Source organism: Stegostoma tigrinum, chromosome 19, assembly GCF_030684315.1.
Source record: "Stegostoma tigrinum isolate sSteTig4 chromosome 19, sSteTig4.hap1, whole genome shotgun sequence".
Classification (NCBI taxonomy): domain Eukaryota; kingdom Metazoa; phylum Chordata; class Chondrichthyes; order Orectolobiformes; family Stegostomatidae; genus Stegostoma; species Stegostoma tigrinum.
In genome coordinates, this window is record NC_081372.1 from 47541559 (window position 1) to 47564665 (window position 23107).

The 23107-nt window shown below is 41.1% G+C and overlaps 1 protein-coding gene across 1 annotated transcript in view; it reads left to right on the forward strand.

The window, feature by feature from the left end:
* Nucleotides 1-1881: 1881 nt before the first annotated feature.
* LOC125461438 (protein-glutamine gamma-glutamyltransferase 2-like) overlaps nt 1882-23107 on the forward strand; it is a 34783-nt gene continuing 13557 nt past the window's right edge. The window contains exons 1-6 of the mRNA XM_059652833.1: nt 1882-1984; nt 14147-14326; nt 17428-17664; nt 19567-19685; nt 20585-20713; nt 21794-21971. Coding sequence (XP_059508816.1) covers nt 14155-14326; nt 17428-17664; nt 19567-19685; nt 20585-20713; nt 21794-21971 — 835 coding nt within the window. The 5' untranslated portion in view covers nt 1882-1984; nt 14147-14154. The remainder of the gene's footprint in view (nt 1985-14146; nt 14327-17427; nt 17665-19566; nt 19686-20584; nt 20714-21793; nt 21972-23107) is intronic.

The following is a 23107-nucleotide window of genomic DNA, read 5'->3' on the forward strand; positions in this document are numbered from 1 at the left end:
GCTCTGTACTGCTCATGCTAGGTGAACTAACCATGGAAAATGTGGGATTATGGGGATAGGGCAAGATGTTATGTCTGGATGGGATACTCTTCAGAGTGTCAGATGGCTGAAAGACCTGACCTGTAAGGATTCTATGATTATTTCCCAATTTATATTTTGCCTTAAAATGTATTTGGTTTCTGAGCCAAATCTATCGTTTTGACTTATAATTTATACTTATTGGCTGCCTGCATCTGTCGACTGTCAGAACGACCTTTTTGTTTTACTATCAAATTGACCGTCTGACAGCATTCAGCGTGAGGTTTTGTGGTGCAGTGGAGGTGAGAAACTCTAGGTTTGAGTCCCTCTCCAGACTTTGTTGGTCACGGACACTGTGTTTGTAATATGACCAATCAGGTTGATTAAACAACATCCAAAGCCTACCAGTATGCCTGATGGCAGCAAGAAAAGTAGACAAGTATATTGGGCAGTGACTCTGCAGGAGGTAATGGCTAAAACTGCAGTACTCTGTCCCTAAGTATGGACTAATCTAATGTCTGTTAATGGCCTATTCCTCAGAAACAAGGAGAGAAGACTAATCGACAAAACTAAATAAATTTTCACTATAAATTTGCCACTGGACTGCACATTCTCGAACTTTGTCACCATAAATATGAAATCTTGGCCGAGAACAATTTATGAAGTGTTTGTCTTGGTTGAAGGTAGGACTTGAACTCATAGTTTCTAGGTAAGATAATGGCTTTAACAGCTTTTAAAATTATAGAAATTGCAAAACAGAAGCGAGCCATATGATTCCATACCATCCACACCAACACCAACTGTTCAAGTGCAGCTATACACTTTTTAATCTTTTCCTTTTTTGAATAAGAGTGTGACATCTGTCATAAATCCATTGACCACATTCTAGAGCTTGCAATGGCCTAAGAATGTTCATGTGGGGCGCTAGCACTGATATGTGATATACCATTCTGAAGGGATGAAATGTCATCAATTTAGGTGGAATCCTGGTTTCAGCAACTTTGGCATCTCAGTTAGCACTGCTACCTCACAGCACCAGGGACCTGGGTTCAACATCACCCTCAGGTGACCATTTGTGTGAAGTTTGCACGTTCTCCCTGTGTCTGCATGGGCTTCCTTTAGATCCTCCAGTTTCCTCCCACTGCCCAAAGATGTGCATTTAAGGTGGAGGGTAGTAAGAACTGCTGATGCTGAAGTTAGTGATAACGCAGAATGGAGCAGGAGGAACATAGCAGGCCAGGCAGCGTCAGAGGGGCATGAAAGCTGGTGTTTTGGGTCAGGACCCTTCTAATGGTCCCGACCTGAAACCCCAGCTTTCCTTCTCCTCTGATGCTGCCTGGCCTGCTATGTTCCTCCAGCTCTACACTGTGTTATCTTTGCATTTAAGTTGGATTGGCTATGCTAAAATACCCATAGTGTATAGGCTTGAGGGATTAGCCATGAGAAACATGGGGTTGCGAGGACAGGGTAAGGGAGGTGGAGAGGTGATGTTTGGTCAAATCTCTGTAGATGCTCTTCAGAGCTTCAGTATGGACTCGATTGGCCAAATGGCACATTTCCACGCTGTAGGGATTCTACGAAGTTTAAGTAATGACTGCAAATAAGAGTTGGCCAGTGGCATGGGCGTGTTTTATTCTATATTATTAATTAAACAAATGTTTAGACTGCAAAAGGCGAAGAATCAGATAACAAAAAGGAAAAATTGATGACATCCGTAATACTTTGAGCCTTAGTTTGAATCACTATGCTGTCACTGCAGATCGCTAAAATATTTCTAAGTAGATAAAACAGGTTTGGCAACTTTGAAGCCTGGCCCTCCTAGTTAGCAAAAGGTAATTTGCAAGCATGCTGCAGCCAATTGCGCACAAGCATATGGTATAAATGTTGACAGGCTCTGATACAGTACAGTGATTGAAAGAACACTGAAGAGGAAGGATCACTTCATCGACAGAAACGTGGCTGCCGGGTAAGTCCAGTTAAAGTTTTCTATTCTGGGAGGTGTATGTTAGGAAGGCAATTCAAAAGGATGAAAGATTGGTTTTCAATAATTTAAGAAAGTGGATAAGTTTTTGTATTAAGACACATTAGAAGTATCATTTTTACAAGGGTTGAATTATGTAAGAAAAGAAATGTAAACAGAGATACAAAGAAAATGTCATAATAGAATTTGCAGAAGATCCCAAACCAAGACATGTAACTAGCATGTCTCACAACACTGGCAGCAATAGGGCTTCATATTGGAACTTGAAGGCTGAGCTGTTTTCTAAATTATTTTGGTTTTTATGTGATATTGTTAATTTTTTTCTTCTTTCAGCTAACATAACTACAGATGCTGCTGTGGCTCCATTCTCTACTCTTTCTTCACTGAAAATTTGTTTTAGAAATTTTAACAACAAGAATTCATCTTAAGTCTAGTTACGGTTACCAATTCTGACACTCGTTTGATATTACAACCTGGAAAAAGAAAGCCTTTCTCCAAAAGTGTACATTATGCACAAAATTTGTAAAAGTATTTTAGAAAAGATTTTGACTTGAAAATTACAGAATATATAATAAAATTCAACTTGTCTGTACACAGAATCTCCATTATTAGAGGCCTCAAAGCAATTGTAATAGTGTGATGAAGAATGTAAAGTTTATATACGTTGGTGGCCTTCTTGCCACTTGGAGTTCAAAGTAGAGGCAGATGGATATCAATTACTTCTGTGAAGGCGTTTCTACTATAAAAAAAGGTCACAGAAAGCTTCCAGAATAGTGACTTAAATTCAATAGATTCTCATGAAGCAGGAGACTGTGGATGCCTGTTCATGGGTTTATGAAAGGTAAAGATGTAAAACCATTAGGTTTGTTTTTAATTCAGAAGGAGTTTGGATAAGCAAATTTATTTCTAATCCAGTTTAGCAGCCACCAATGTTGAGTAAGTAAGGGGATATGGTATCAGTAGGATGTTTGGGACATGGGTGCACAAGGGGTTAGTGTGACAGGTAGATGAGGGGGTAGGTATCCAAATGCCAAGTAAGTCAGTGCTTGTTTCCTAATTAACCTAGCAAAGTCTCTTGTGATTCCATCCTGGATGGCTAAGTGAAAGTCCCTATTTTTCTCCAGCTCATCAGTTTAACTAAAGCTTCTGACCTCTGTCATCATATCAGTAAATTTCTTCTGCATCGTCTCCCTTTGCGGAAAGAACTGTTTCACCAACTATACTCCAGTCATCTAGGAAATCTCTCTGACATTCTTCAATTTTTAGGGTCCATGCTAGTTGGGTCTTGTACATTTTCTACTTTGAACATCACCATTTCTTTTAACACCGTGCTACTTCTTAGTATCAGTATTATCTTATCTACATTGACACTTCCTCTTTTACCTATTCATTCAATCATAAACTCAATTGTATATAAAAGCTGAAGTGAGGTACCAGTGCCTTTGCAGTCCTTCGTCTCCAATAAGAATTTTAAAAAAGTCCTTTCCTTTAATTGTCTTACTCTTAAATGGTGACACGTAAAATCATGGAACAATCTTTTGCCCTTCCATGTTTTATTAGAGTAACTGTGAAATGCCCAAACTGAGAAATGGAAATAAATCCTGGCCTAGCCAATGACACTATAAAAATAGTCAATATGCTCAGGCAAAAGTGTTTTAGAAGGGTATAGCTAAATGGCGGCACGGTGGCTCTGTAGTTAGCACTGTAGTCTCACAGCTCCAGGGACCCGGGTTCGATTCCAGCCTCGGGCAACTGTCTGTGTGGATTTGCACATTCTCCCTGTGTCTGTGTGGGTTTCCTCCGGGTGCTACTGTTTCCTCCCACAGTCCAAAGATGTGCAGGCTAGGTGGATTGGCCATGCTAAATTGCCTGTAGTATTCTGGTATGTATGGATTATAAGTGAAGGGGTCTGGATGGGATGCTTCAAGGGGTGGTGTGGAATTGTTGGGCCGAATGGCCTGTTTCCACTCTTTAGGGAATCTAATCAGGATTGCAGAATGCTAAAGATAACCACAGCCACAATCTATTCACTGCATGCTGCTATCTTTTTAGTTTTCATGCAACTGATGCAGTGAATCTTGTCACAGATGCTATTTACAATGATCATTAACCACATATCAACACACCAAACAAGTCACTCACGCTCTTACTGAATCAAGCAGTGTCTACCTGGACTAATCCCTGCATTTTGTGGCAAGTGAACCATTGGAAAACAGATTTTTGCCAACAATGTGATTTGCTGGAATGCAGGGGGTGAAGAACATAATAACAATGGAAAAGGAGGAGGCTTTATAGCTCCTTGAGCCTGTTTTGTCATTCAGTGAGATCATAGGTGATCTGCCAACTAACTCCATATTCCCATTTTTGTCCGTCTCTTAATAATGTTGGTTAGGAACATAGGGTTAGGAAAAGGATATTCATCTTGCCGAGTCTGCCCTGCTATTCAGTACAATCAGGGCTCATTGAACACTTCAATGCCTTTTAGTGAAGCCATCTTGATAATGCTGTATGCCATTGGTAATCAGAAATCTAACAACTCTACTTTAAACATATTCAAAAACTGAACCTCCTCAGTTCCCTGGGGTAAACAATTCCACATGTTCAAAACCCTCTGAGTAAAACAAATTCTCCTCATCTCAGACGTTAGTGGCATCCCCTTTTATTTTTAAGTTGTGGTCCCTGGTTTTCGCCTCTTTGTGGTTACCACAGATCTGCCAAACATAATTGTAATTTTAACAATTAACCAGGCATCAGTTAGGGAGTTCCAAATATCTACCACACTTTGGAGTAGAAACATTTTTCAATTTCATTCCTGAAGTATTTTTGGAGCCTAATTTTTGGATTATGGCCCCAATCCTACACTCCTAACTAACATATACTGTTCAACTTCTACTACAATATCTGTTCCCCTCAAAATGGTGAAAGATTTGATCAAGGCACCCTTTAAACTTCTGAATTTCTGAAATACCAGATTGGTTTGTGTATTTTCACTTGATAAGGTATACCTTGGAGGCCAGCAATCAGGCTGTTAAGTCTATTGCTGAAAACTAAACTGCAAGCCATCAACTACCTATACTCAGAGCTTCATACATGGCCAATTCAGAGGTTTATTCTCCTCATATCCATCTTAAGGATAAATTATGTAAGAAACCACTTCGTGCAAAACTTTGCTAGTCTATAGTGTCCTTCCAGAAATAGACCCACGCTATTTTAATCTTGCCACTGACCTATACCCCATCAATCTAGACCGCACACTGGAAATCAAGCTGTGTAAAAATTATTCATCCTGTCTGTCAGTGCCTGTTGATGTAGCACTTCACAAGCTGATGCCTATTTAGGAGAAAACTGTTTTCCCTTTTCAGCAAAATAGGAACATAGTTGGGCCTCCTTAAACTTATCCTGCTATTATAACTCTTGCCTCTATATAGGAACTCTATACTAACAATGAATATGTTGAAGTAAAGACTGCATATTCAGTATAGGATGCTTCATCAATTGGATAACATTGGCTCATAATTTTCTATCAAAATGTTGATAATTGATGCTAATATTCTCATCATACATATTAACAAATGCTTCAGTCACTTCAGACTAATGCAGCTAAATACAGAAATCCAAAAGTTGCCATTCAAGTTTTAACTTTTCATTGCTACCTTCACAAAAGCTGAATCTTACTATCTTCTCCATCATTATATGGCGTAAAGAGGCTGCATCTGAGTGCTCGATCCAAATTAAACTTGCCCTAGAAAGCTTGGTACATTTCAGTCAAAAGTGAATTTGCCATTGGCATATCAAACTATAGCGTGGCTCTGCCATTAGTGAGACAAGTGGCAGTGAATTTAACCTGATGGTCACTATGCCTCAGGAAGAGCAAAAATTGAGAAGTGGGACTTTCAATTCCTCAGGTGAGGCAAGAATTGAACTCATTCTGTTGACACCATTCTACATCACAATCCAGCCATCATTCAACTGAACTAACCAAGTCCTCCTCTGAATTGCCTTTTTAACACAATGATTATTTTAATTATCGTTTATCAATCTGTTTTCCACTGCAAATTAACTGTCACTAAAAGTGACTTCAATTTCTTCTGGTTTTAATCTTTAGGTAATTCATAAACATTACGTTCTGTATCTGATTTGACATACTAATAACCTACTCTCTTCATGCTTACACTTCGCAATGTAAACTTCCTGATCCTCCAAACAGATTACTATTGTCCAATATTGTAACAAGTATTGCAACTTTATCAAAATTGTTGGAGACAAAATCTGATAAATTCCCTGGCAGACTTCATCCTAAAATCTACAAAGAACTCACTGCTGAGATAGAAAATTCTTTGGTTCAAGAAAGCTTTCAATATGCTCCGATATAAGAAACCAGTGGGCAAAATTTAAGGCATGTGTGATTGGAATGATTTACTAGCACGTATTGAGAATTATTTAAGGTGAGAGGGGAAAGAACTAAAAGGTACCTGTGGGATAATGTTTTCACACAGAGGGTTGTGTGCTAATGGAACAAGCTGCCGCAGGAGGGGTAGAGGTGGGTACAATTACAATATTTATGAAACATTTGGACAGGTACATTAGTAAAAAACTTTTAGAGGGTTATAGGCCAAATGCAGACACATGGAACTAGTTCAGTTTAGGAAAGCTGGTTGGCACAGACGAGTCGGTCCAAAGGGTTTGTTTCCGAGCTGAATGTCTCTATTACTCAATGGCTGTGTAAAGGAAAGGAAACAGAGAATGAGAACAAATGAGTCTTTTTCCATCTGATAGGCTATGTGTAGTTTTGTAACACAGGAAACAGTGTTTGGCCTCATCTATTCATGAAATATATAAATGGCTCGGAATAGAGAACCAAATGCAAGTTTGCTGGTGATACAAAGTTATTTGGGATTGTGAATTATGAGGAGGATGCACATTGATTTAGAAAAGTTTAGGCAATCTGATTGGGATGTGTTTCCATTACCACAGGCAGTGCCAGAGCTGGTGGCTGCTGCTGGAAGTGCAGGTCACAGTCCAAAAAGGATCATAGTTGTGACAGGAAGGTAGATCACTGAGTTTTATGGTGGAGAAGGATCTGGCTAGGGAGACAGGACTGGAGGCTCAGGTTTTATCACTCACATTGATGGAATGTGGTATACAGTTTTGGTCTTCTTATCAATGAAGGAATGTAAGTATGTTCAAAAAAGTTCAGAGGCAGTTCAATGACTGCTACCTGGGATGGAGAAAAAGTGAAACAGGTTGAGCCTACATGATGGAGAAAGTGAAGTCACATGGGGTCCAGGGTGTGCTAGCTAGATGGATAGAAAACTGGCTAGGCAACAGGAGACAGAGGGTAGTAGTAGAAGGGAGTTTCTCAAACTGGAGACCTGTAACCCATGGTGTTCCACAGGGATCTGTGCTGGGACCACTGTTGTTTGTGATATATGTAAATGACCTGGAGGAAGGTGTAGGTTGTCTGATCAGCAAGTTTGCTGATGACACTAAGATTGGTGGAGTAGCTGACACTGAAGGGGACTGTCAGAGATTACAGCAGAATATAGATAGACTGGAGAATTGGGCAGATAAATGGCAGATGGAGTTCAATCCAGGCAAAAGAGAGGTGATGCATTTTGGAAGATCAAATTCAAGGTCGAACTATACAGTAAATGGAAAAGTCCTCAGGAAAATGGACGAACGGAGAGATCTGGGTGTTCAGGTCCATTGTTCCCTGAAGGTGACAACGCAGGTCAATAGGGTGGTCAAGAAGGCATATGGGCATGCTTTCCTTCATTGGATGGGGTATTGAGTACAAGAGTTGGCAGGTCATGTTGCAGTTGTATAGGACTTTGGTTCAGCCACATTTGGAGTACGGAGTACAGTTCTGGTTGCCACATTGCCGAAAGGATGTGGATGTTTGGAGAGGGTGCAGAGGAGGTTCACCAGGATGTAGCCTGGTATGGACGGTACTGGCTATGAAGAGAGGTTGAGTAGATTAGGATTATTTTCATTAGAAAGACAGAGATTGAGGGGGAACCTAATTGAGGTCTACAAAATCATGAGGGGTATAGACAGGGTGGATAGCAAAAAGCTTTTTCACAGAGTGGGGGACTCAATTACTTGGGGTCATGTGTTCAAAGTGAGAGGAGGAAAGTTTAAGGGAGATATGCGAGGAAGGTTCTTTACACAGAAGGTGGTGGGTGCCTGGAACGCGTTGCCAGCGGAGGTGGTAGACGCAAACACATTAGCGTCTTTTAAGATATATTTGGACAGGTACATGGATGGGCAGGGAGTAAATGGACACAGACCGTTAGAAAATAGATGACAGGTTAGACAGAGGATCTTGATCGGTGCAGGCTTGGAGGGCCGAAGGGCCTGTTCCTGTGCTGTAGGTTTCTTTGTTTCTTTGTTCTATATTGATTGGAGTTTAGAAGGTTGAGGGATGAACTTATTAAAATGCTGAGGGGATTTGACAGATTGAATGTTGAAAAGGTACAAAAACGGAACCTGCTGGAGAAGCTAAGCAGGTCCGAGGAAGAGTCACTGGACCTGAAACGTTAACTCTGATTTTCACTTCATAGATGCTGCCAGGCCTGCTTCGCTTTTTCAGCAACTCCTGTTTTTGTTCCTTCCTTTACAGCACCTGCAGATCTTTTGGTTCTTATTTGAATGTTGAAAAGATGTTTTCCCTTGTGGTAAAGACTAGAAAGTGGGGATACAGTTGTAAAATAAGGAGTCTCCCTATAAAGTCAGGAGATGCAAAGGCTTTTTTTCTCAGAGGATGATGAGTCTTTGGAAGCCGTGCCCTCAGAAAGGGATGGAGGTGGTGTCCCTTTGGAGGCAGAGATAGGTTGATTGTTCACTACCATACAATTAACAGGTTATCAAAGTTTGACAGGAATGTGGAATTGAGGCCACAATCAGATCAACCATGATTTTACTAAATGGTAGATTATAGTAAATGGTAGATTTCACAGAGGGATCACTCTGGGTAGGTTGTGTGTTCAAGGAATATGAGCACAACAATCTGAGCTGATTCTCGAGTACAGCTTAGGATAAAAGCTGCACTGCCAGAGGTTGCGTCTTTCACATGAGATAATAACAAAAGCAATTTGTATTTCTCCAACACCTGTTACAACAGCAAAACCACGCCAAGGTGCTTCGCAAGAGTGTTTAAGAAACAAAGAAATGTTCAAGTTAGATCTGCTGTAGGGAGCTCGCAAGGAGTCATCCAGTGTCAGCACCAACTTGCATTCTGCTCTCTCAGTCTTTTTGATCTGTACAGCACACAGAGATGGAGAGAATGAGGGTGGGAATTGCAGACCTTACGACCTTGACAACTGTAATGTCAATCAATAGTGGAGCGATTAAAATCAGGATGTGCTGGAGATGTTTACAATGCTGGTTAAGGTGAGGTAACTGACACAGTGGTTTTAAATGCTATCAATTAAGTGGTCGCACATTGAAGAGAAGTAGGAGTTGTTAGGTTCGTTTTCGGAGACCCTCACGGACTTGCAGCGGTAGCAAGACACTGACCTGTTTAGAAAAACACAATCCTTTATTACAAAGCAAGTATAAGCTGTGTAGAATCACTGTACTCAACCCAGCACAGAGCGCCAAGATAATAAAATGTGAGGCTGGATGAACACAGCAGGCCAAGCAGCATCTCAGGAGCACAAAAGCTGACGTTTCAGGCCCGAAACGTCAGCTTTTGTGCTCCTGAGATGCTGCTTGGCCTGCTGTGTTCATCCAGCCTCACATTTTATTATCTTGGAATTCTCCAGCATCTGCAGTTCCCATTATCTCCAGCACAGAGCGCAGTGTCTCGTAAGCAATTCTACCCGAGCAGCGGACAGTCCCCGCTTTTTATACCTTATCAAGTGCATAATATGTAAAGAAATTTTACATCTCACAATGGCATGATACATGAAACAATCACTACAACAGACAATGACATGATACAAAACAATTACTAGATCAAAAACATAAAGAGAGCAGGATATAGTATCGATCGTTCGTAAAGTGACTGCTAATGACAGGAGGCGATTTCAAGTTGCTGAAGTGACAGAATGTAACTTCAAGCTGCCCAAGTGTCTGGCTTGAACAAAAGTCAGTGCACTGGCCCCTTTGTCAGAAACAGAAGTTACATACTTCAGAAGTCTCACACCTTTACAAATGCTCCTCACTTAACCTTATTTAAGGCAGTTTCCACATACCCCTGCGCAGGAAGATAAAGATTTGCACAGTTTAACTCTAATTCTATTCAGGCAAGAAGCTTAAGGCAGTGTCTGCAGACCTATGTGCAGGAAGATAAGGAGTTACAAAGTTTTACACCTAATTTCTAGTTGGGCAGTAAGTTTTAAGGCAGTGTCTACATACCTATGTGTAGGCAGATAAAGGCTATTAATTTATAGAAATATAGAAATCAATGAGATGTTATCCCAATAACATCTCAGATTGAGCCAAGAATAGATACTTGAGAACAGTTTTGGAGTGACAAGATAACTTATTGTAAATAATTCCCTAACTGCAACTTGATAGCTATGAATCAAAATAGGCAGGTTTAAATCCAGACAGCTGGATGACAAAGGAGAAGCATTGGAAAGGATTCTGTGGGAAAAGTGTTAGGAAGGATAAGGATTTTGCCATGTAAATGCTGGTTGTCAACATACTGATAGCATGCAAAATGTTATCGCTCCATTTCTGCTTTGAGCAGTATATGATTAGGGGCTTAAATACTTCTGCAAATAGTAGGGAACAAATATATATAACCATTTGCTGATCACATTTTATTCATTTTCTCAAATTCACTTTTGGGAAATAACACCAGAAAATTTAAACTGAATGTAAACAAGTTAATAGCTCTAACACACACACACACGTGTTATCAAACATTGGCATCTTTTGAAGAACCATTTGTAATGCAGACAAACTGCTGACATCTAGAATGTTCAATGGAAATAACTTGCTCAATCTTTATTAAACACTTTGTCAACATTCCTTTCACGGTTATTTGAAGAAGCAATGATAGTGATTATTCCATGACCCACACTAGGGAGTGGCACTTTTTTTTTCAAAAGAAGTATTACAGATCACAAGATAATTATGATCAAGTAGCACTATGCACCCAGATGACCTCTTTTGAGCATGCTAATTTGTTTATTTATTTCAGGATGTGTGCGTCATTGGCTGAGCCAACATTTATTGCCCATCCCTTGTAGTACTTGAGAAGGGAGTGTTGCTGTACTGCCTTATTGAAGTGCCACAGTCCATTTGGTGCAGGCAGACCCACAGTGCCATGAGGAAGGGAGTTCTCAGGATTTTTATTCAGCAGCAGTGAAGGAAAGATGATATATTTCCAAGTTAGAGTGGTCAGTGCTTTGGAGGACTAATAGGTAGTGATGATCCTATGTATCTGCTGTCCTGTCCTTCTAAATAAAAATAGTCATAGACTTGAAAGGTGCTAAGGAGCCTTGTAGTGCACCTTGATATGGTACACACTGCTACTACTGAGAGTTGATGGTAGAGGCGGTAGCTATTTGTGGATGTGATGCCAACCAAGTGTGCTACTTTGTGTAAATTGTATCTAGCTTCTCAATTGTTGTTGGAGCAACATTCACTTAAGCAAGTGAGGAGTGTTTTACTACAATCCTAATTTGCGCCTTTTAGATGTCGACAGACTTGGGGTTCAGGAGTTGAATTATTCACTGTAGGATTCCTACCTGCTGATTTCTTCTTGTAGAGTTTATATAGAGAGTCCAGTTCAGTTTCTGGCCAATGGCAACTCCCAGGATGTTAACAGGAGAATTCAGTGATTGTAATGCGATTGAATGTCAAAGGGCGATGGTTAAATTGCCTCTTATTAGGGATGGCCGTTTCCTGGCATTTGTGTATTGATAATGTTAACTGCTTATTGTCAGCCCATCCTAGATATTGTCCAGATCTTACTGACATTTAGACATGGATTGCCTTAGTATCTGAGGAGTCGGGAATGCAATCATCAGCAAATGACCTCTGACTTTATGATGGAGGCAAGGTCATTGATGAAGCATCTAAAAATGATAGGGCCTCCGACTCTACCCTGAAGGACCTCTGCAGAAATGTCCTGGAACTGAAATGACTGATCTCAAGAAGCCACAGCTTCTTCCTTTGTGTGAGCTATGACTGCAACCAGTGGTGAATTTCCCCCGATTCCCATTGAATTCAGTTTTGCTACAGCTCCCTTATGCCACACTGGATCAATGTGGCCCTGGTGTTAGATCTAGTCACTCTCACCTTATCTCTGGAATTTGATTCTTTTGTCCATGTTTGACCTGAGTCTATAACAAGGTCACAAGCAGAGTGGCTTTGAGAGAGCCAAACTGAGCAGATTGTTGCTAAGTAGACTGATGGAGCAGTAATTGGCTAGGTTGTATTTGATATACAGGACACACCTGGGCAATTGTCTACATGGTTGAGAGATGCGAGCTTTGGCACTGTCTTGGCTAGGGAGGTGGCACATTCTGGAGCACATCTTCAATCCTATTGGCAGAATGTTGTCAGGACTCTCAACATTTGCAGAATCCAGTATCTCTAGCGGTTTCTTGATATCATGCGGATGAATTGAATTGGCTGAAGACTGACTTCTGGAATGCTGCGAATCTCTGGAGGATGCTGAAATGGATCTAAAGTCATCCCCAATAACTGATATAGCTATTTTCTGAAATAATTCCATTATTCTTGCTTCTATGAAGCAATCTAGGAGTTTATGTTAATCATTCAATGAAATAAAAGTTGACTTGTTCCAATAGTGAGAAGTGGATGATAGTGAGTCAGCAACTCTTAACCAGTCCTTAACCAATTTTGAACCAACAAGTTCTTCAAGGACCGCAATTTTGCCCCCACAGTGGTCGAGAACATCCTTGACCGCGTCTCCCGCATTTCCCCCAACACAACCCTCACACTCCGTCCCCGCCACAACCGCCCAAAGAGGATCCCCCTCGTTCTCACACACCACCCCACCAACCTCCGGATACAACGCATCATCCTCTGACACTTCCGCCATCTACAATCCGACCCCACCACACAAGACACTTTTCCATCCCCACCCTTGTCTGCTTTCCGGAGAGACCACTCTCTCCGTGACTCCCTTGTTCGCTCCACACTGCCCTCCAACCCCACTACACCCGGCACCTTCCCCTGCAACCGCAGGAAATGCTACACTTGCGCCCACACCTCCTCCCTCACTTCTATCCCAGGCACCAAGATGGCTTTCTATATTAAGCAGACATTCACCTGCACATCTGCCAATGTGGTATACTGTATCCACTGTACCCGGTGTGGCTTCCTCTACATTGGGGAAACCAAGCGGAGGCTTGGGGACCGCTTTGCAGAACACCTTCGCTGGGTTCGCAATAAACAACTGCACTTCCCAGTCACAAACCATTTCAACTCCCCCTCCCATTCTTTAGATGACATGTCCATCATGGGCCTCCTGCAGTGCCACAATGATGCCACCCGAAGGTTGCAGGAACAGCAACTCATATTCCGCTTGGGAACCCTGCAGCCCTATGGTATCAATGTGGACTTCACCAGCTTTAAAATCTCCCCTTCCCCCACCGCATCCCTAAACCAGCCCAGCTCGTCCCCTCCCCCCACTGCACCACACAACCAGCCCAGCTCTTTCCCTCCACCCACTGCATCCCAAAACCAGTCCAACCTGTCTCTGCTTCCCTAACCTGTTCTTCCTCTCACCCATCCCTTCCTCCCACCCCAAGCCGCACCTCCATCTCCTACCTACTAACCTCATCCCACCTCCTTGACCTGTCCGTCTTCCCTGGACTGACCTATCCCCTCCCTACCTCCCCACCTATACTCTCTCCACCTATCTTCTTTTCTCTCCATCTTCGGTCCGCCTCCCCCTCCCTCCCTATTTATTCCAGAACCCTCACCCCATCCCCCTCTCCGATGAAGGGTCTAGGCTCGAAGCGTCAGCTTTTGTGCTCCTGAGATGCTGCTGGGCCTGCTGTGTTCATCCAGCCTCACACTTTATTATCTTAACCAATTTTGACTAGTTCTTACACAGCTGGGAACGATATCCGTGCAGCACTAGACAAATTGTTGCAGCTGATGCCTTTATTTTCTCTTGCATTTTATAACCTGAATACTCTGTGGTTTCTGTTACAGTTATTGAAATGAATTTCACCGTTGATTTGCAATGTGGGAGGAACAACTATGAACACAGGACCACTGAAATCAGCACCAGCCGACTGATAGTCAGGCGGGGACAGCCTTTCTATCTCATACTGCAGCCTTCCAGTGATGAATTTCTTAACACGGACACATTAATACTCAGTGCTGAGACAGGTAGTTAGTTATGAATGAGCTGGGGAGCATGAGATGATATATATGAACATCACATATTTCTGTAATTACTCACACTCTTACCCCACCTTTCTTAATTTATTAACAATATCTGTGATATGTGAATGATACAGTTTGTTTTTCTCGGTGAAAAGTAACATACAATGAGGTCAGCGTGCACCACAGTATTAGATGATACTGTTGGTATTTATAGAGACTTGTAACAATGACTATGATGTAAGAGCTTAACAACTCCTCTGAAATCAATTACTATAAATGAGTGAAATTAGGAAACACATTCATATAGAACATAGAACGTAGAACAGTACAGCACAGAACAGGCCCTTCAGCCCACAACGTTGTGCCGACCATTGATCCTCATGTATGCACCCTCAAATTTCTGTGACCATATGCATGACCAGCAGTCTCTTAAATGTCCCCAATGACCTTGCTTCCACAACTGCTGCTGGCAATGCATTCCATGCTCTCACAACTCTCTGTGTAAAGAACCCGCCTCTGACATCCCCTCTATACTTTCCTCCAACCAGCTTAAAGCTATGGCCCCTCGTGTTAGCCATTTCTGCCCTGGGAAATAGTCTCTGGCTATCAACTCTATCTATGCCTCTCATTATCTTGTACACCTCAATTAGGTCTCCTCTCCTCCTCCTTTTCTCCAATGAAAAAAGTCCGAGCTCAGTCAACTTCTCTTCATAAGATAAGCCCTCCAGTCCAGGCAGCATCCTGGTAAACCTCCTCTGAACCCTCTCCAAAGCATCCACATCTTTCCTATAATAGGGCAACCAGAATTGGACGCAGTATTCCAAGTGTGGTCTAACCAAAGTTTTATAGAGCTGCAACAAGATCTCATGACTCTTAAACTCAATCCCCCTGTTAATGAAAGCCAAAACACCATATGTTTTCTTAACAACCCTGTCCACTTGGGTGGCCATTTTAAGGGATCTATGTATCTGCACACCAAGATCCCTCTGTTCCTCCACACTGCCAAGAATCCTATCCTTAATCCTGTACTCAGTTTTCAAATTTGACCTTCCAAAATGCATCACCTCGCATTTATCCAGGTTGAACTCCATCTGCCACCTCTCAGCCCATCTCTGCATCCTGCCAATGTCCCGCTGCAGCCTACAACAGCCCTCTATACTGTCAACGGCACCTCCAACCTTTGTGTCGTCTGCAAACTTGCTGACCCATCCTTCAATCCCCTCATCCAAGTCATTAATAAAAATTACAAACAGTAGGAGCCCAAGGACAGAGCCCTGTGGAACACCACTCACCACTGACTTCCAGGCAGAATATTTCCCTTCTACTACCACTCGCTGCCTTCTGTTGGCCAGCCAATTCTGTATCCAGACAGCTAAGTTCCCCTGTATCCCATTCCTCCTGACCTTCTGAATGAGCCTACCATGGGGAACCTTATCAAATGCCTTACTGAAGTCCATATACACCACATCCACAGCTCGACCCTCATCAACTTTTCTAGTCACATCCTCAAAGAACTCGATAAGGTTTGTGAGGCATGACCTGCCCCTCACAAAGCCGTGTTGACTGCATTTGATCAAGCCATGCTCTTCCAGATGGTCATAAATCCTATCCCTCAGAATCTTTTCTAACACCTTGCAGACAACAGATGTGAGACTTACTGGTCTATAATTGCCGGGGATTTCCCTATTTCCTTTCTTGAAGAGAGGAATTACATTTGCCTCTCTCCAGTTCTTAGGTACGACTCCAGTGGAGAGCGAAGATGCAAAGATCCTCGCAAGTGGCGAAGCAATTGCATTTCTCGCTTCCCAAAGCAGCCGAGGACAAATCTGGTCTGGGCCTGGCGACTTGTCAATCTTAATGTTTGACAAAATTTTCAGCACATCAGCTTCCTCTATCTCTATCCATTCCAGCATGCACACCTGCTCTTCAAAGGTTTCATTCACTACAAAGTTTGTTTCTTTCGTAAAGACAGAAGCAAAAAACTCTTTTAGGGCTTCCCCTACCTCCTCAGACTCCACACACAAATTCCCTATGCTATTCCTGATCGGTCCTACTCTTTCTTTGACCATTCTCTTATTCCTCACATAAGTGTAAAATGCCTTTGTGTTTTCCCTAATTCGTTCTGCCAAGCATTTCTCGTGCCTCCTCCTGGCTCTCCTCAGACCATTTTTGAGGTCCTTCCTTGCCTGCGTGTAATCCTCTCTAGCTGAACTTGACCCTAGCTTCCTCCACCTTATGTAAGCTACCTTCTTCCTTTTCTCAACAAGCTCCACCACTCTCGTCATCCAAGGTTCCTTTATCTTACCCCTTCTTGCCTGTCTCAGAGGGACATATTTACTCATCACTCGCAACAACTGTTCCTTAAACAGTCTCCACATGTCTATAGTGCCCTTACCATGGAACAATTGCTCCCAGTCCATTCTTCCTAACTCATGTCTATGTATACAAAAGAATTACTTATGCAAATGGGGATGGTTAAACATGTGAGATCCACATCTCCAGGTTTTCCTTCATGGTTAGGAAAGAACAGAGAGCAAGTTCCTATTTTTCATTTTGCCTCCAAAACCACATCACTTATTCATCTGAAGGAACTCCGTGCATTTGTTTGGTATAGCTAATGAACCCTTTTTGGAAGATATAAGTTGAAGTATTTTGAATTAATCCCTATTATATGGCTCAAAAAATAAAAGTCAACAAAACGGATTGCAATCTTGCATCTCTTATAAACTTAATGCTGTGACACTCAGTATGGTTGTTAAAATAATCAGGAAATAACTCACTTGGTAGTCATGAAATAGGCCAAAGATTGTCTACAAATAAACCAATGGACATGAAGCCCCTTGCAACCATTTTGTCATAGAGGACAAGATTTACCAGATTAAGTTTATCGTATCATCAAGTTATATTATGACCAGGGAAATATCAGGGTTGTGCAGATATCAATCTACTTGCTCCCCAGTAGGGACACTTTAAACAATATTTTGAAATATATTTCACCTGCTCACTTTATTAAAAGCACTGAAGTTGGGAATTGGCCCGTATGTTCATGTACAAATGCAGTCTGGCACAATGTCAATTTGTTTAACTTTCATGTTTTATTTTAGGGCCAAAACCTTCAACAACATCTGGAACCAAAATAATGCTTGAAATAAATTCATTTAGTGTGAGCCTTTGGCGAGCAGAGGCTTTTATCAAAGAAGGTAGGATGGTTGTGGGCATACATCCATCTCCAAATGCCAAGATTGGACGATATAACTTATCTCTTCTAAGTTTGCAAGGACACCAAATCATAAGCTACAAAATCGGGGAGTTCATCCTCCTCTTCAATCCATGGTGTAAAGGTATGGATCCTTTGAATCTAGATTTTGAGACTTTTGGAGTCAGATTTTAAAAAGGGATTGAAGACAAACCAACTTTGTGTGGTGTATGAAAACATAATTGAATTCATTGACATTTTGTACCATGGCCAGAAACAAGTTTGGGAATGGGTTTGGGGTGGGAAGTCCAATATTACAGGTCGTAAGTGGCCCGAACTTAAATCAGCACACTGACTCGCGATATTTAAAATATGATTTTTGCTTACTATGGCAACATCAAGGACCTTCTCTCCTGGATGCCAGACAGAGCATTTGGTAATAGATTTGCAAAGCCTAGTTCCAAAGTTCTAGGAATTTTTAACTATGTAAGTCCCTAAAAAAAACACTTTCAGTTGCCTATTACATTGGCTTTTTAAGTATTTACAGGTGGTCTCACTAGTTTCAAATGCTCCTAAATGTTTATAGCTGCCAACAGGGTTTTTGCAACTTAATTTTTACTTATAGCTCGCATCGCCACAAACCCCTAACTCTGCAACACGAATCTCACACCCAGTCCTTTGCCTTGTGTCTCTGCTCTTAGCCACCTCTGTGGCTCTCCTCTGACATCAGTGGAACTGGGGAATTGAGTGTGCTGGGTTGTGGAGGCGGGCAGAGCTGGAGGGTACAGAAAAGGAGTGAAAGTAGTGTTGGAGTGATGAGAAAATTCAGAATGCCTCATAAGGTGATAAATTGATCCACTGGCCTCATTAGGATAGACTCAGCCTGCTCTGTGCTTGGGTGGGAGCTGACATCTGGACTTCAGGGGTTAAGTTACAAGGAGAGATTACACAAATTAGGCCTATTTTTTCCAGAATTTAAAATGTTAAGGGGTGATCTGATTGAAGTCTTCAAGATATTAACAGGAAAAGAGAGGGTAGACAAACATAAACTGCTTCCACTTTTTGGGGATCCTAGAACTAGGGGTTCTGGTGTGAGAATTAGTATCAGGCCTTTCAGGAGAGATGATAGGAAGCGCTTCCACACACAAAGCAGAATGGATGTTTCGAACTCTTCAACAAATGGCAGTGGATGCAGAATCAGTTGTTAACTTTAAATCAGAGACAGATTTTATTTTGTTAAGCAAAGGTATTAAGGGATTTGGGACAAAAGCAAGCAAATAGAGTCAGGCCATAGATCAGCCACAATCTTATTGAATGTTAGAACAGGCTCGAGTGGCTGAATGGCCTACTCCTATTCTTATGTTTGTACGTTCCTATAAAGCTGCAAAGTATGCTGCCTCAGGAATTTGGGGAGAGGAGAGCAATGGGAGGCTTAGGGAGGTGAATGAATGGGGAGGTAACAGTTCTAATGTGGAAAAGGAAGGAGATTACGTGCTTGTCTAAGTCTGGATAAGAAGAATCTTTTGACTTTCAGGTAGTAGCTTCCAGTGCTCCCCTTAAAGGTCAATGTTTTGGTTGTTGATGACTAGTTTGCAATATTTTGGATGTTGACAACTGGTTGCAATATGCAAGGTGAATACTGTAGTCAATATCAGCTAAATTTTGCACAGGAGGCTGAAAAATGATTTAAGCACTTGCACTAAGTTTAACTCTAGTTTCAGACAAGCAATCTTCACAAGTATGGAACAAGTTTAAATAATGTGGAAGCCCTGTGCAGGATGAGTACACACACCACCTTGGGCTCTTCAACATCTGTTACATGTCTATAAAGCAGCTGCAGCTCCATCCTATTTCTGGACTGTAGCTGTTTAACAAATAAATGTAGATATTATGTAATAAATGTAACATTATTCTCTTCAAGTAAACTTGTTAATTTGTTGATCTTAAATATCAATCCGAGTGTAATGTTTTTTGTTAGCCACCTTATATTGCATACACAAATTACAAATGATTGTTGCGTTAATAAGTCTGTGGTTTCTCCTGTCAGAGGATGCAGTCTTTCTGGACAGTGAACTACAGTGTGAGGAATATGTAATGAACGAAGAGGGGACCATCTTCACTGGTACTAGTCATTGTATTCAACAGCGTCCATGGTCCTTTGGACAGGTACTTGAAATCACTGAATAATTTATTACTGAGCTGCTTTTAACACGTGGGCTGAATTATTTTGTTGTCACTTTTTGAACTTACAAGTCCTGTCCACCCATTACCGCTGTGCCGTCTGACTTTTGGCTCTTGGTCAAACAATTTTTCGATTTTAAAAATCGTACAATGGCATGGAGTCCATACTGTGGCATCTACTACCCCGTGAGCTATATTCATCCCTGCACACAGACTGAAATTAAGTCTCCTGCAGGCTCGGTGAAATTTATCTTTGAATGAATGCAGCTAACTCACGTGAGCAGGTGCAAGATTCCTACGAGTGAGTCAACGGCTAAGTTCCACATATTGAAGGTAAAAGTAAAAGTTGCATTCAATCTCCCATGAATATAATTCTGCTTCCCTCTGCTACAAACCATAGCACACACATTACTGTTGGTGATAGTGGCCTGGACATTCATCAGTTCGGATTAGTCAGGTGTCTCTTAAAAATGGTAGGTGTGATCTGATTTTGACCCCAAGTTCACCTTTCCAATTTTCACCAGGGGCTATTTAAGGCTGTGAGCTAGTTCTGTTAATAACCTTACACACCTCATTAATGACCGGGCTTACTCTATGTTGGGAAGCCTGTCCCAGCCCTCTACAATTGACATGAATTCAAATCAGGTTTCTAAAGAATCATGCTAGATGTCCAGAATTCTCAACTTGGAAGTCAGAGCTGGTACTTCACCTCACCACTGGATGTCAGGTGCCTCCATCTTTATCACCACACACTAGCACATCAGCGCATAATCCATAGACGCCAGCTTCATACACCCATCAACCATGGGGAATGAAAACATGGAGAAGTAAACTGAACAATTCTTGAGCAACATTCCTAAAGGAAATCTTCTTTCTTTTTTCAGTTTGAAGAGGATATCATAGATATCTGTCTTAAGGTGTTGGACAATAGTAACAAATGTCTAAAATGTCCTGAAAGAGATTACATACGCAGAAATGACCCCATTTACATCAGTAGAATGGTGACAGCAATGGTAAGCAGTTTAACCATACAGCTGATGAGAGTAAATACTAGTAGCTATTAATGTAATGTCTTTCATTGGGTTTTATTTTGTCTGAATGGCTTTCTTGCATTCTCTGGTTTAATGTCTCTGTCTACCTATTGCCTTCTTCCAGGTCATATCAAACGTTTTGTGATTGTGACATTAGTTGTGGTCTGGATGCCCTTTAAAACACACACCTTACAATGAAGATGTGAAACCTTGCTGAACATGTTCCATTCACCTTATGCACCACTTTTCCACTAGTGCATTAAAGTATCGGCCTTGGATCAATCTGCAATACTCTCAGCTCTGAGACAGAAAGTTCTGTTTCAAATTCTATTCTGAGATTTGAGCACCAGTTTTAAAATTACTTTTGGAGTATGGCACTATAGGAAATGTTGCCTTTCAAAGGAAACATTAAATGAATGATCAAATTGCTTCCCACTTAAATGAATGTAAGCAATGCAATGGCACAAGTTTGAGGGGAGAAAAGGAGAAGAGTTCTCTCTGAAGGTCTGACCAGTACTTAGCCTTTCATCACCACCATTAAAATGAGATCATATTGTCATTATCTCATGCTGTGTGTGAGAGACATTGCTGTACATAATCTGGCTGCTGTAAATTCCAAAATACTGCTGTTACTTCATTGGAGGAGTCCACTAGCTTTCGGATGTTTGGAGATTATGAGAAGTTTTACAAACACAGACCCTTTCTCTTTCCATATCAGTCACCATGCAGGATAAGGGAAAGAAATTCATGGGGCAATTAACAAATACTAGTATTTAGTCCTGTTTGAATTATCCAGAGATTCCATTGAGTTATTTACTGATCAAAAGTCCTGCTATTCTTGCAATCAGCCTCTCATTCATGCATCCTCCATTATTTATTTGCTTCTGTTAATTATTCTTATGATTTTATTTTTGTTGCAATATCTTAATTCTTTCAGTGGCTACGTATTCAACTTAAGTTGCTGCAATAACCTTGTGATGACACCATATAATTTTATTGGTAGTTTTGGGAATGAAACTTAGACAACCATGTTAATACAGATTCACCTTCCAACTTTTTCAGGTAAATTGTTGTGATGACAGAGGTATACTCGAAGGCAGATGGCAAGAGCCATATTATGGAGGGGTGTGCCCATGGAATTGGAATGGAAGTGTTGCCATCCTTCGTGAGTGGAGCAATCATGGCTGTCAGAGAGTTCAATATGGGCAGTGTTGGGTGTTTGCAGCAGTCGCCTGCACAGGTACAAAGCCCAAGCTGTAAAAGGGATAGTAGGAACTGCAGATGCTGGAGAATCTGAGATAACAAAGTGTGGAGCTGGATGAACACAGCAGGCCAAGCAGCATCTTAGGAGCAGAAGATTTTCTGATGAAGGGTCTAGGCCCAAAACGTCAGCTTTTTCTGCTCCTAAAATGCAGCTTGGCCTGCTGTGTTCATCCAGCACTACATCTTGTTAGCTGTAAAAGGGATTTCATTCTGAAATTCAACAGGTCTAAGTATCTACATTTGGCGCATTGAAAAATATCCTGCAATATTTTAAATATATGTTATAACAGATTCAACGGCTTACACATATTTACATTTTATGCTTATGATTAAAAAAAAGTTTAGAACTGTTAATTGTGGGGTTATTTTATATTATGAAGTAGTTCTGGAATCAGAAGCACAACGTCCCTTAACATATGGGTCCCTTTCTGTGAAATTAGTAATAAAGGCAAGATTTAGAGATTAAGTAAAATTTACTTCAGAACTTTGCATACAGAAAATCATAACTCATTTCAATTTTGTTGATGGATTTTCTTTATTGCACATTCTTTAATCCTACCAATAGCCAGATAACAGTCAAAATCAATGAAACTTACAATAAATTCCTTGTCTTATTATTTTTGGCACTTTAAAATGCTCTTAATCAGAGCCATACAAATTGCATCCTCCTGATCGCATGCCTGAAATTGGAAACAGTGAATAGTTTTATCATAAAAGGAGTCTGTTGGGCCTGTCATGTCATAGCTGGCTTTTGAAGGTATATTTACATAGTGCCACTCTTCTGCCTTTTCTCTGTATGCCTACAAATATGATCCAGTTGTCTTTTAAAATTCTCAGTTGACCTGGCTTCCATCACACACTCAGACAATGCATTCCAGTTTTTTTTAAATCATTCATTCCATGAAAATAGTTTCCTTATAACATTATTGCATCTTTTGTCAATTATATGCAATGTCCTTTGATTTTTGATCCTTTGGATCAGTTTCTTCATACTTACCCTATTTATTCAGACACCTCATGATTTTAAATACCTCTACCATACTGCTCTAAGCAGAACTGTCCCAAACTTTCTACACAACTGGAATTGTTTATCCTGGGGGCCAATCCCTAGCA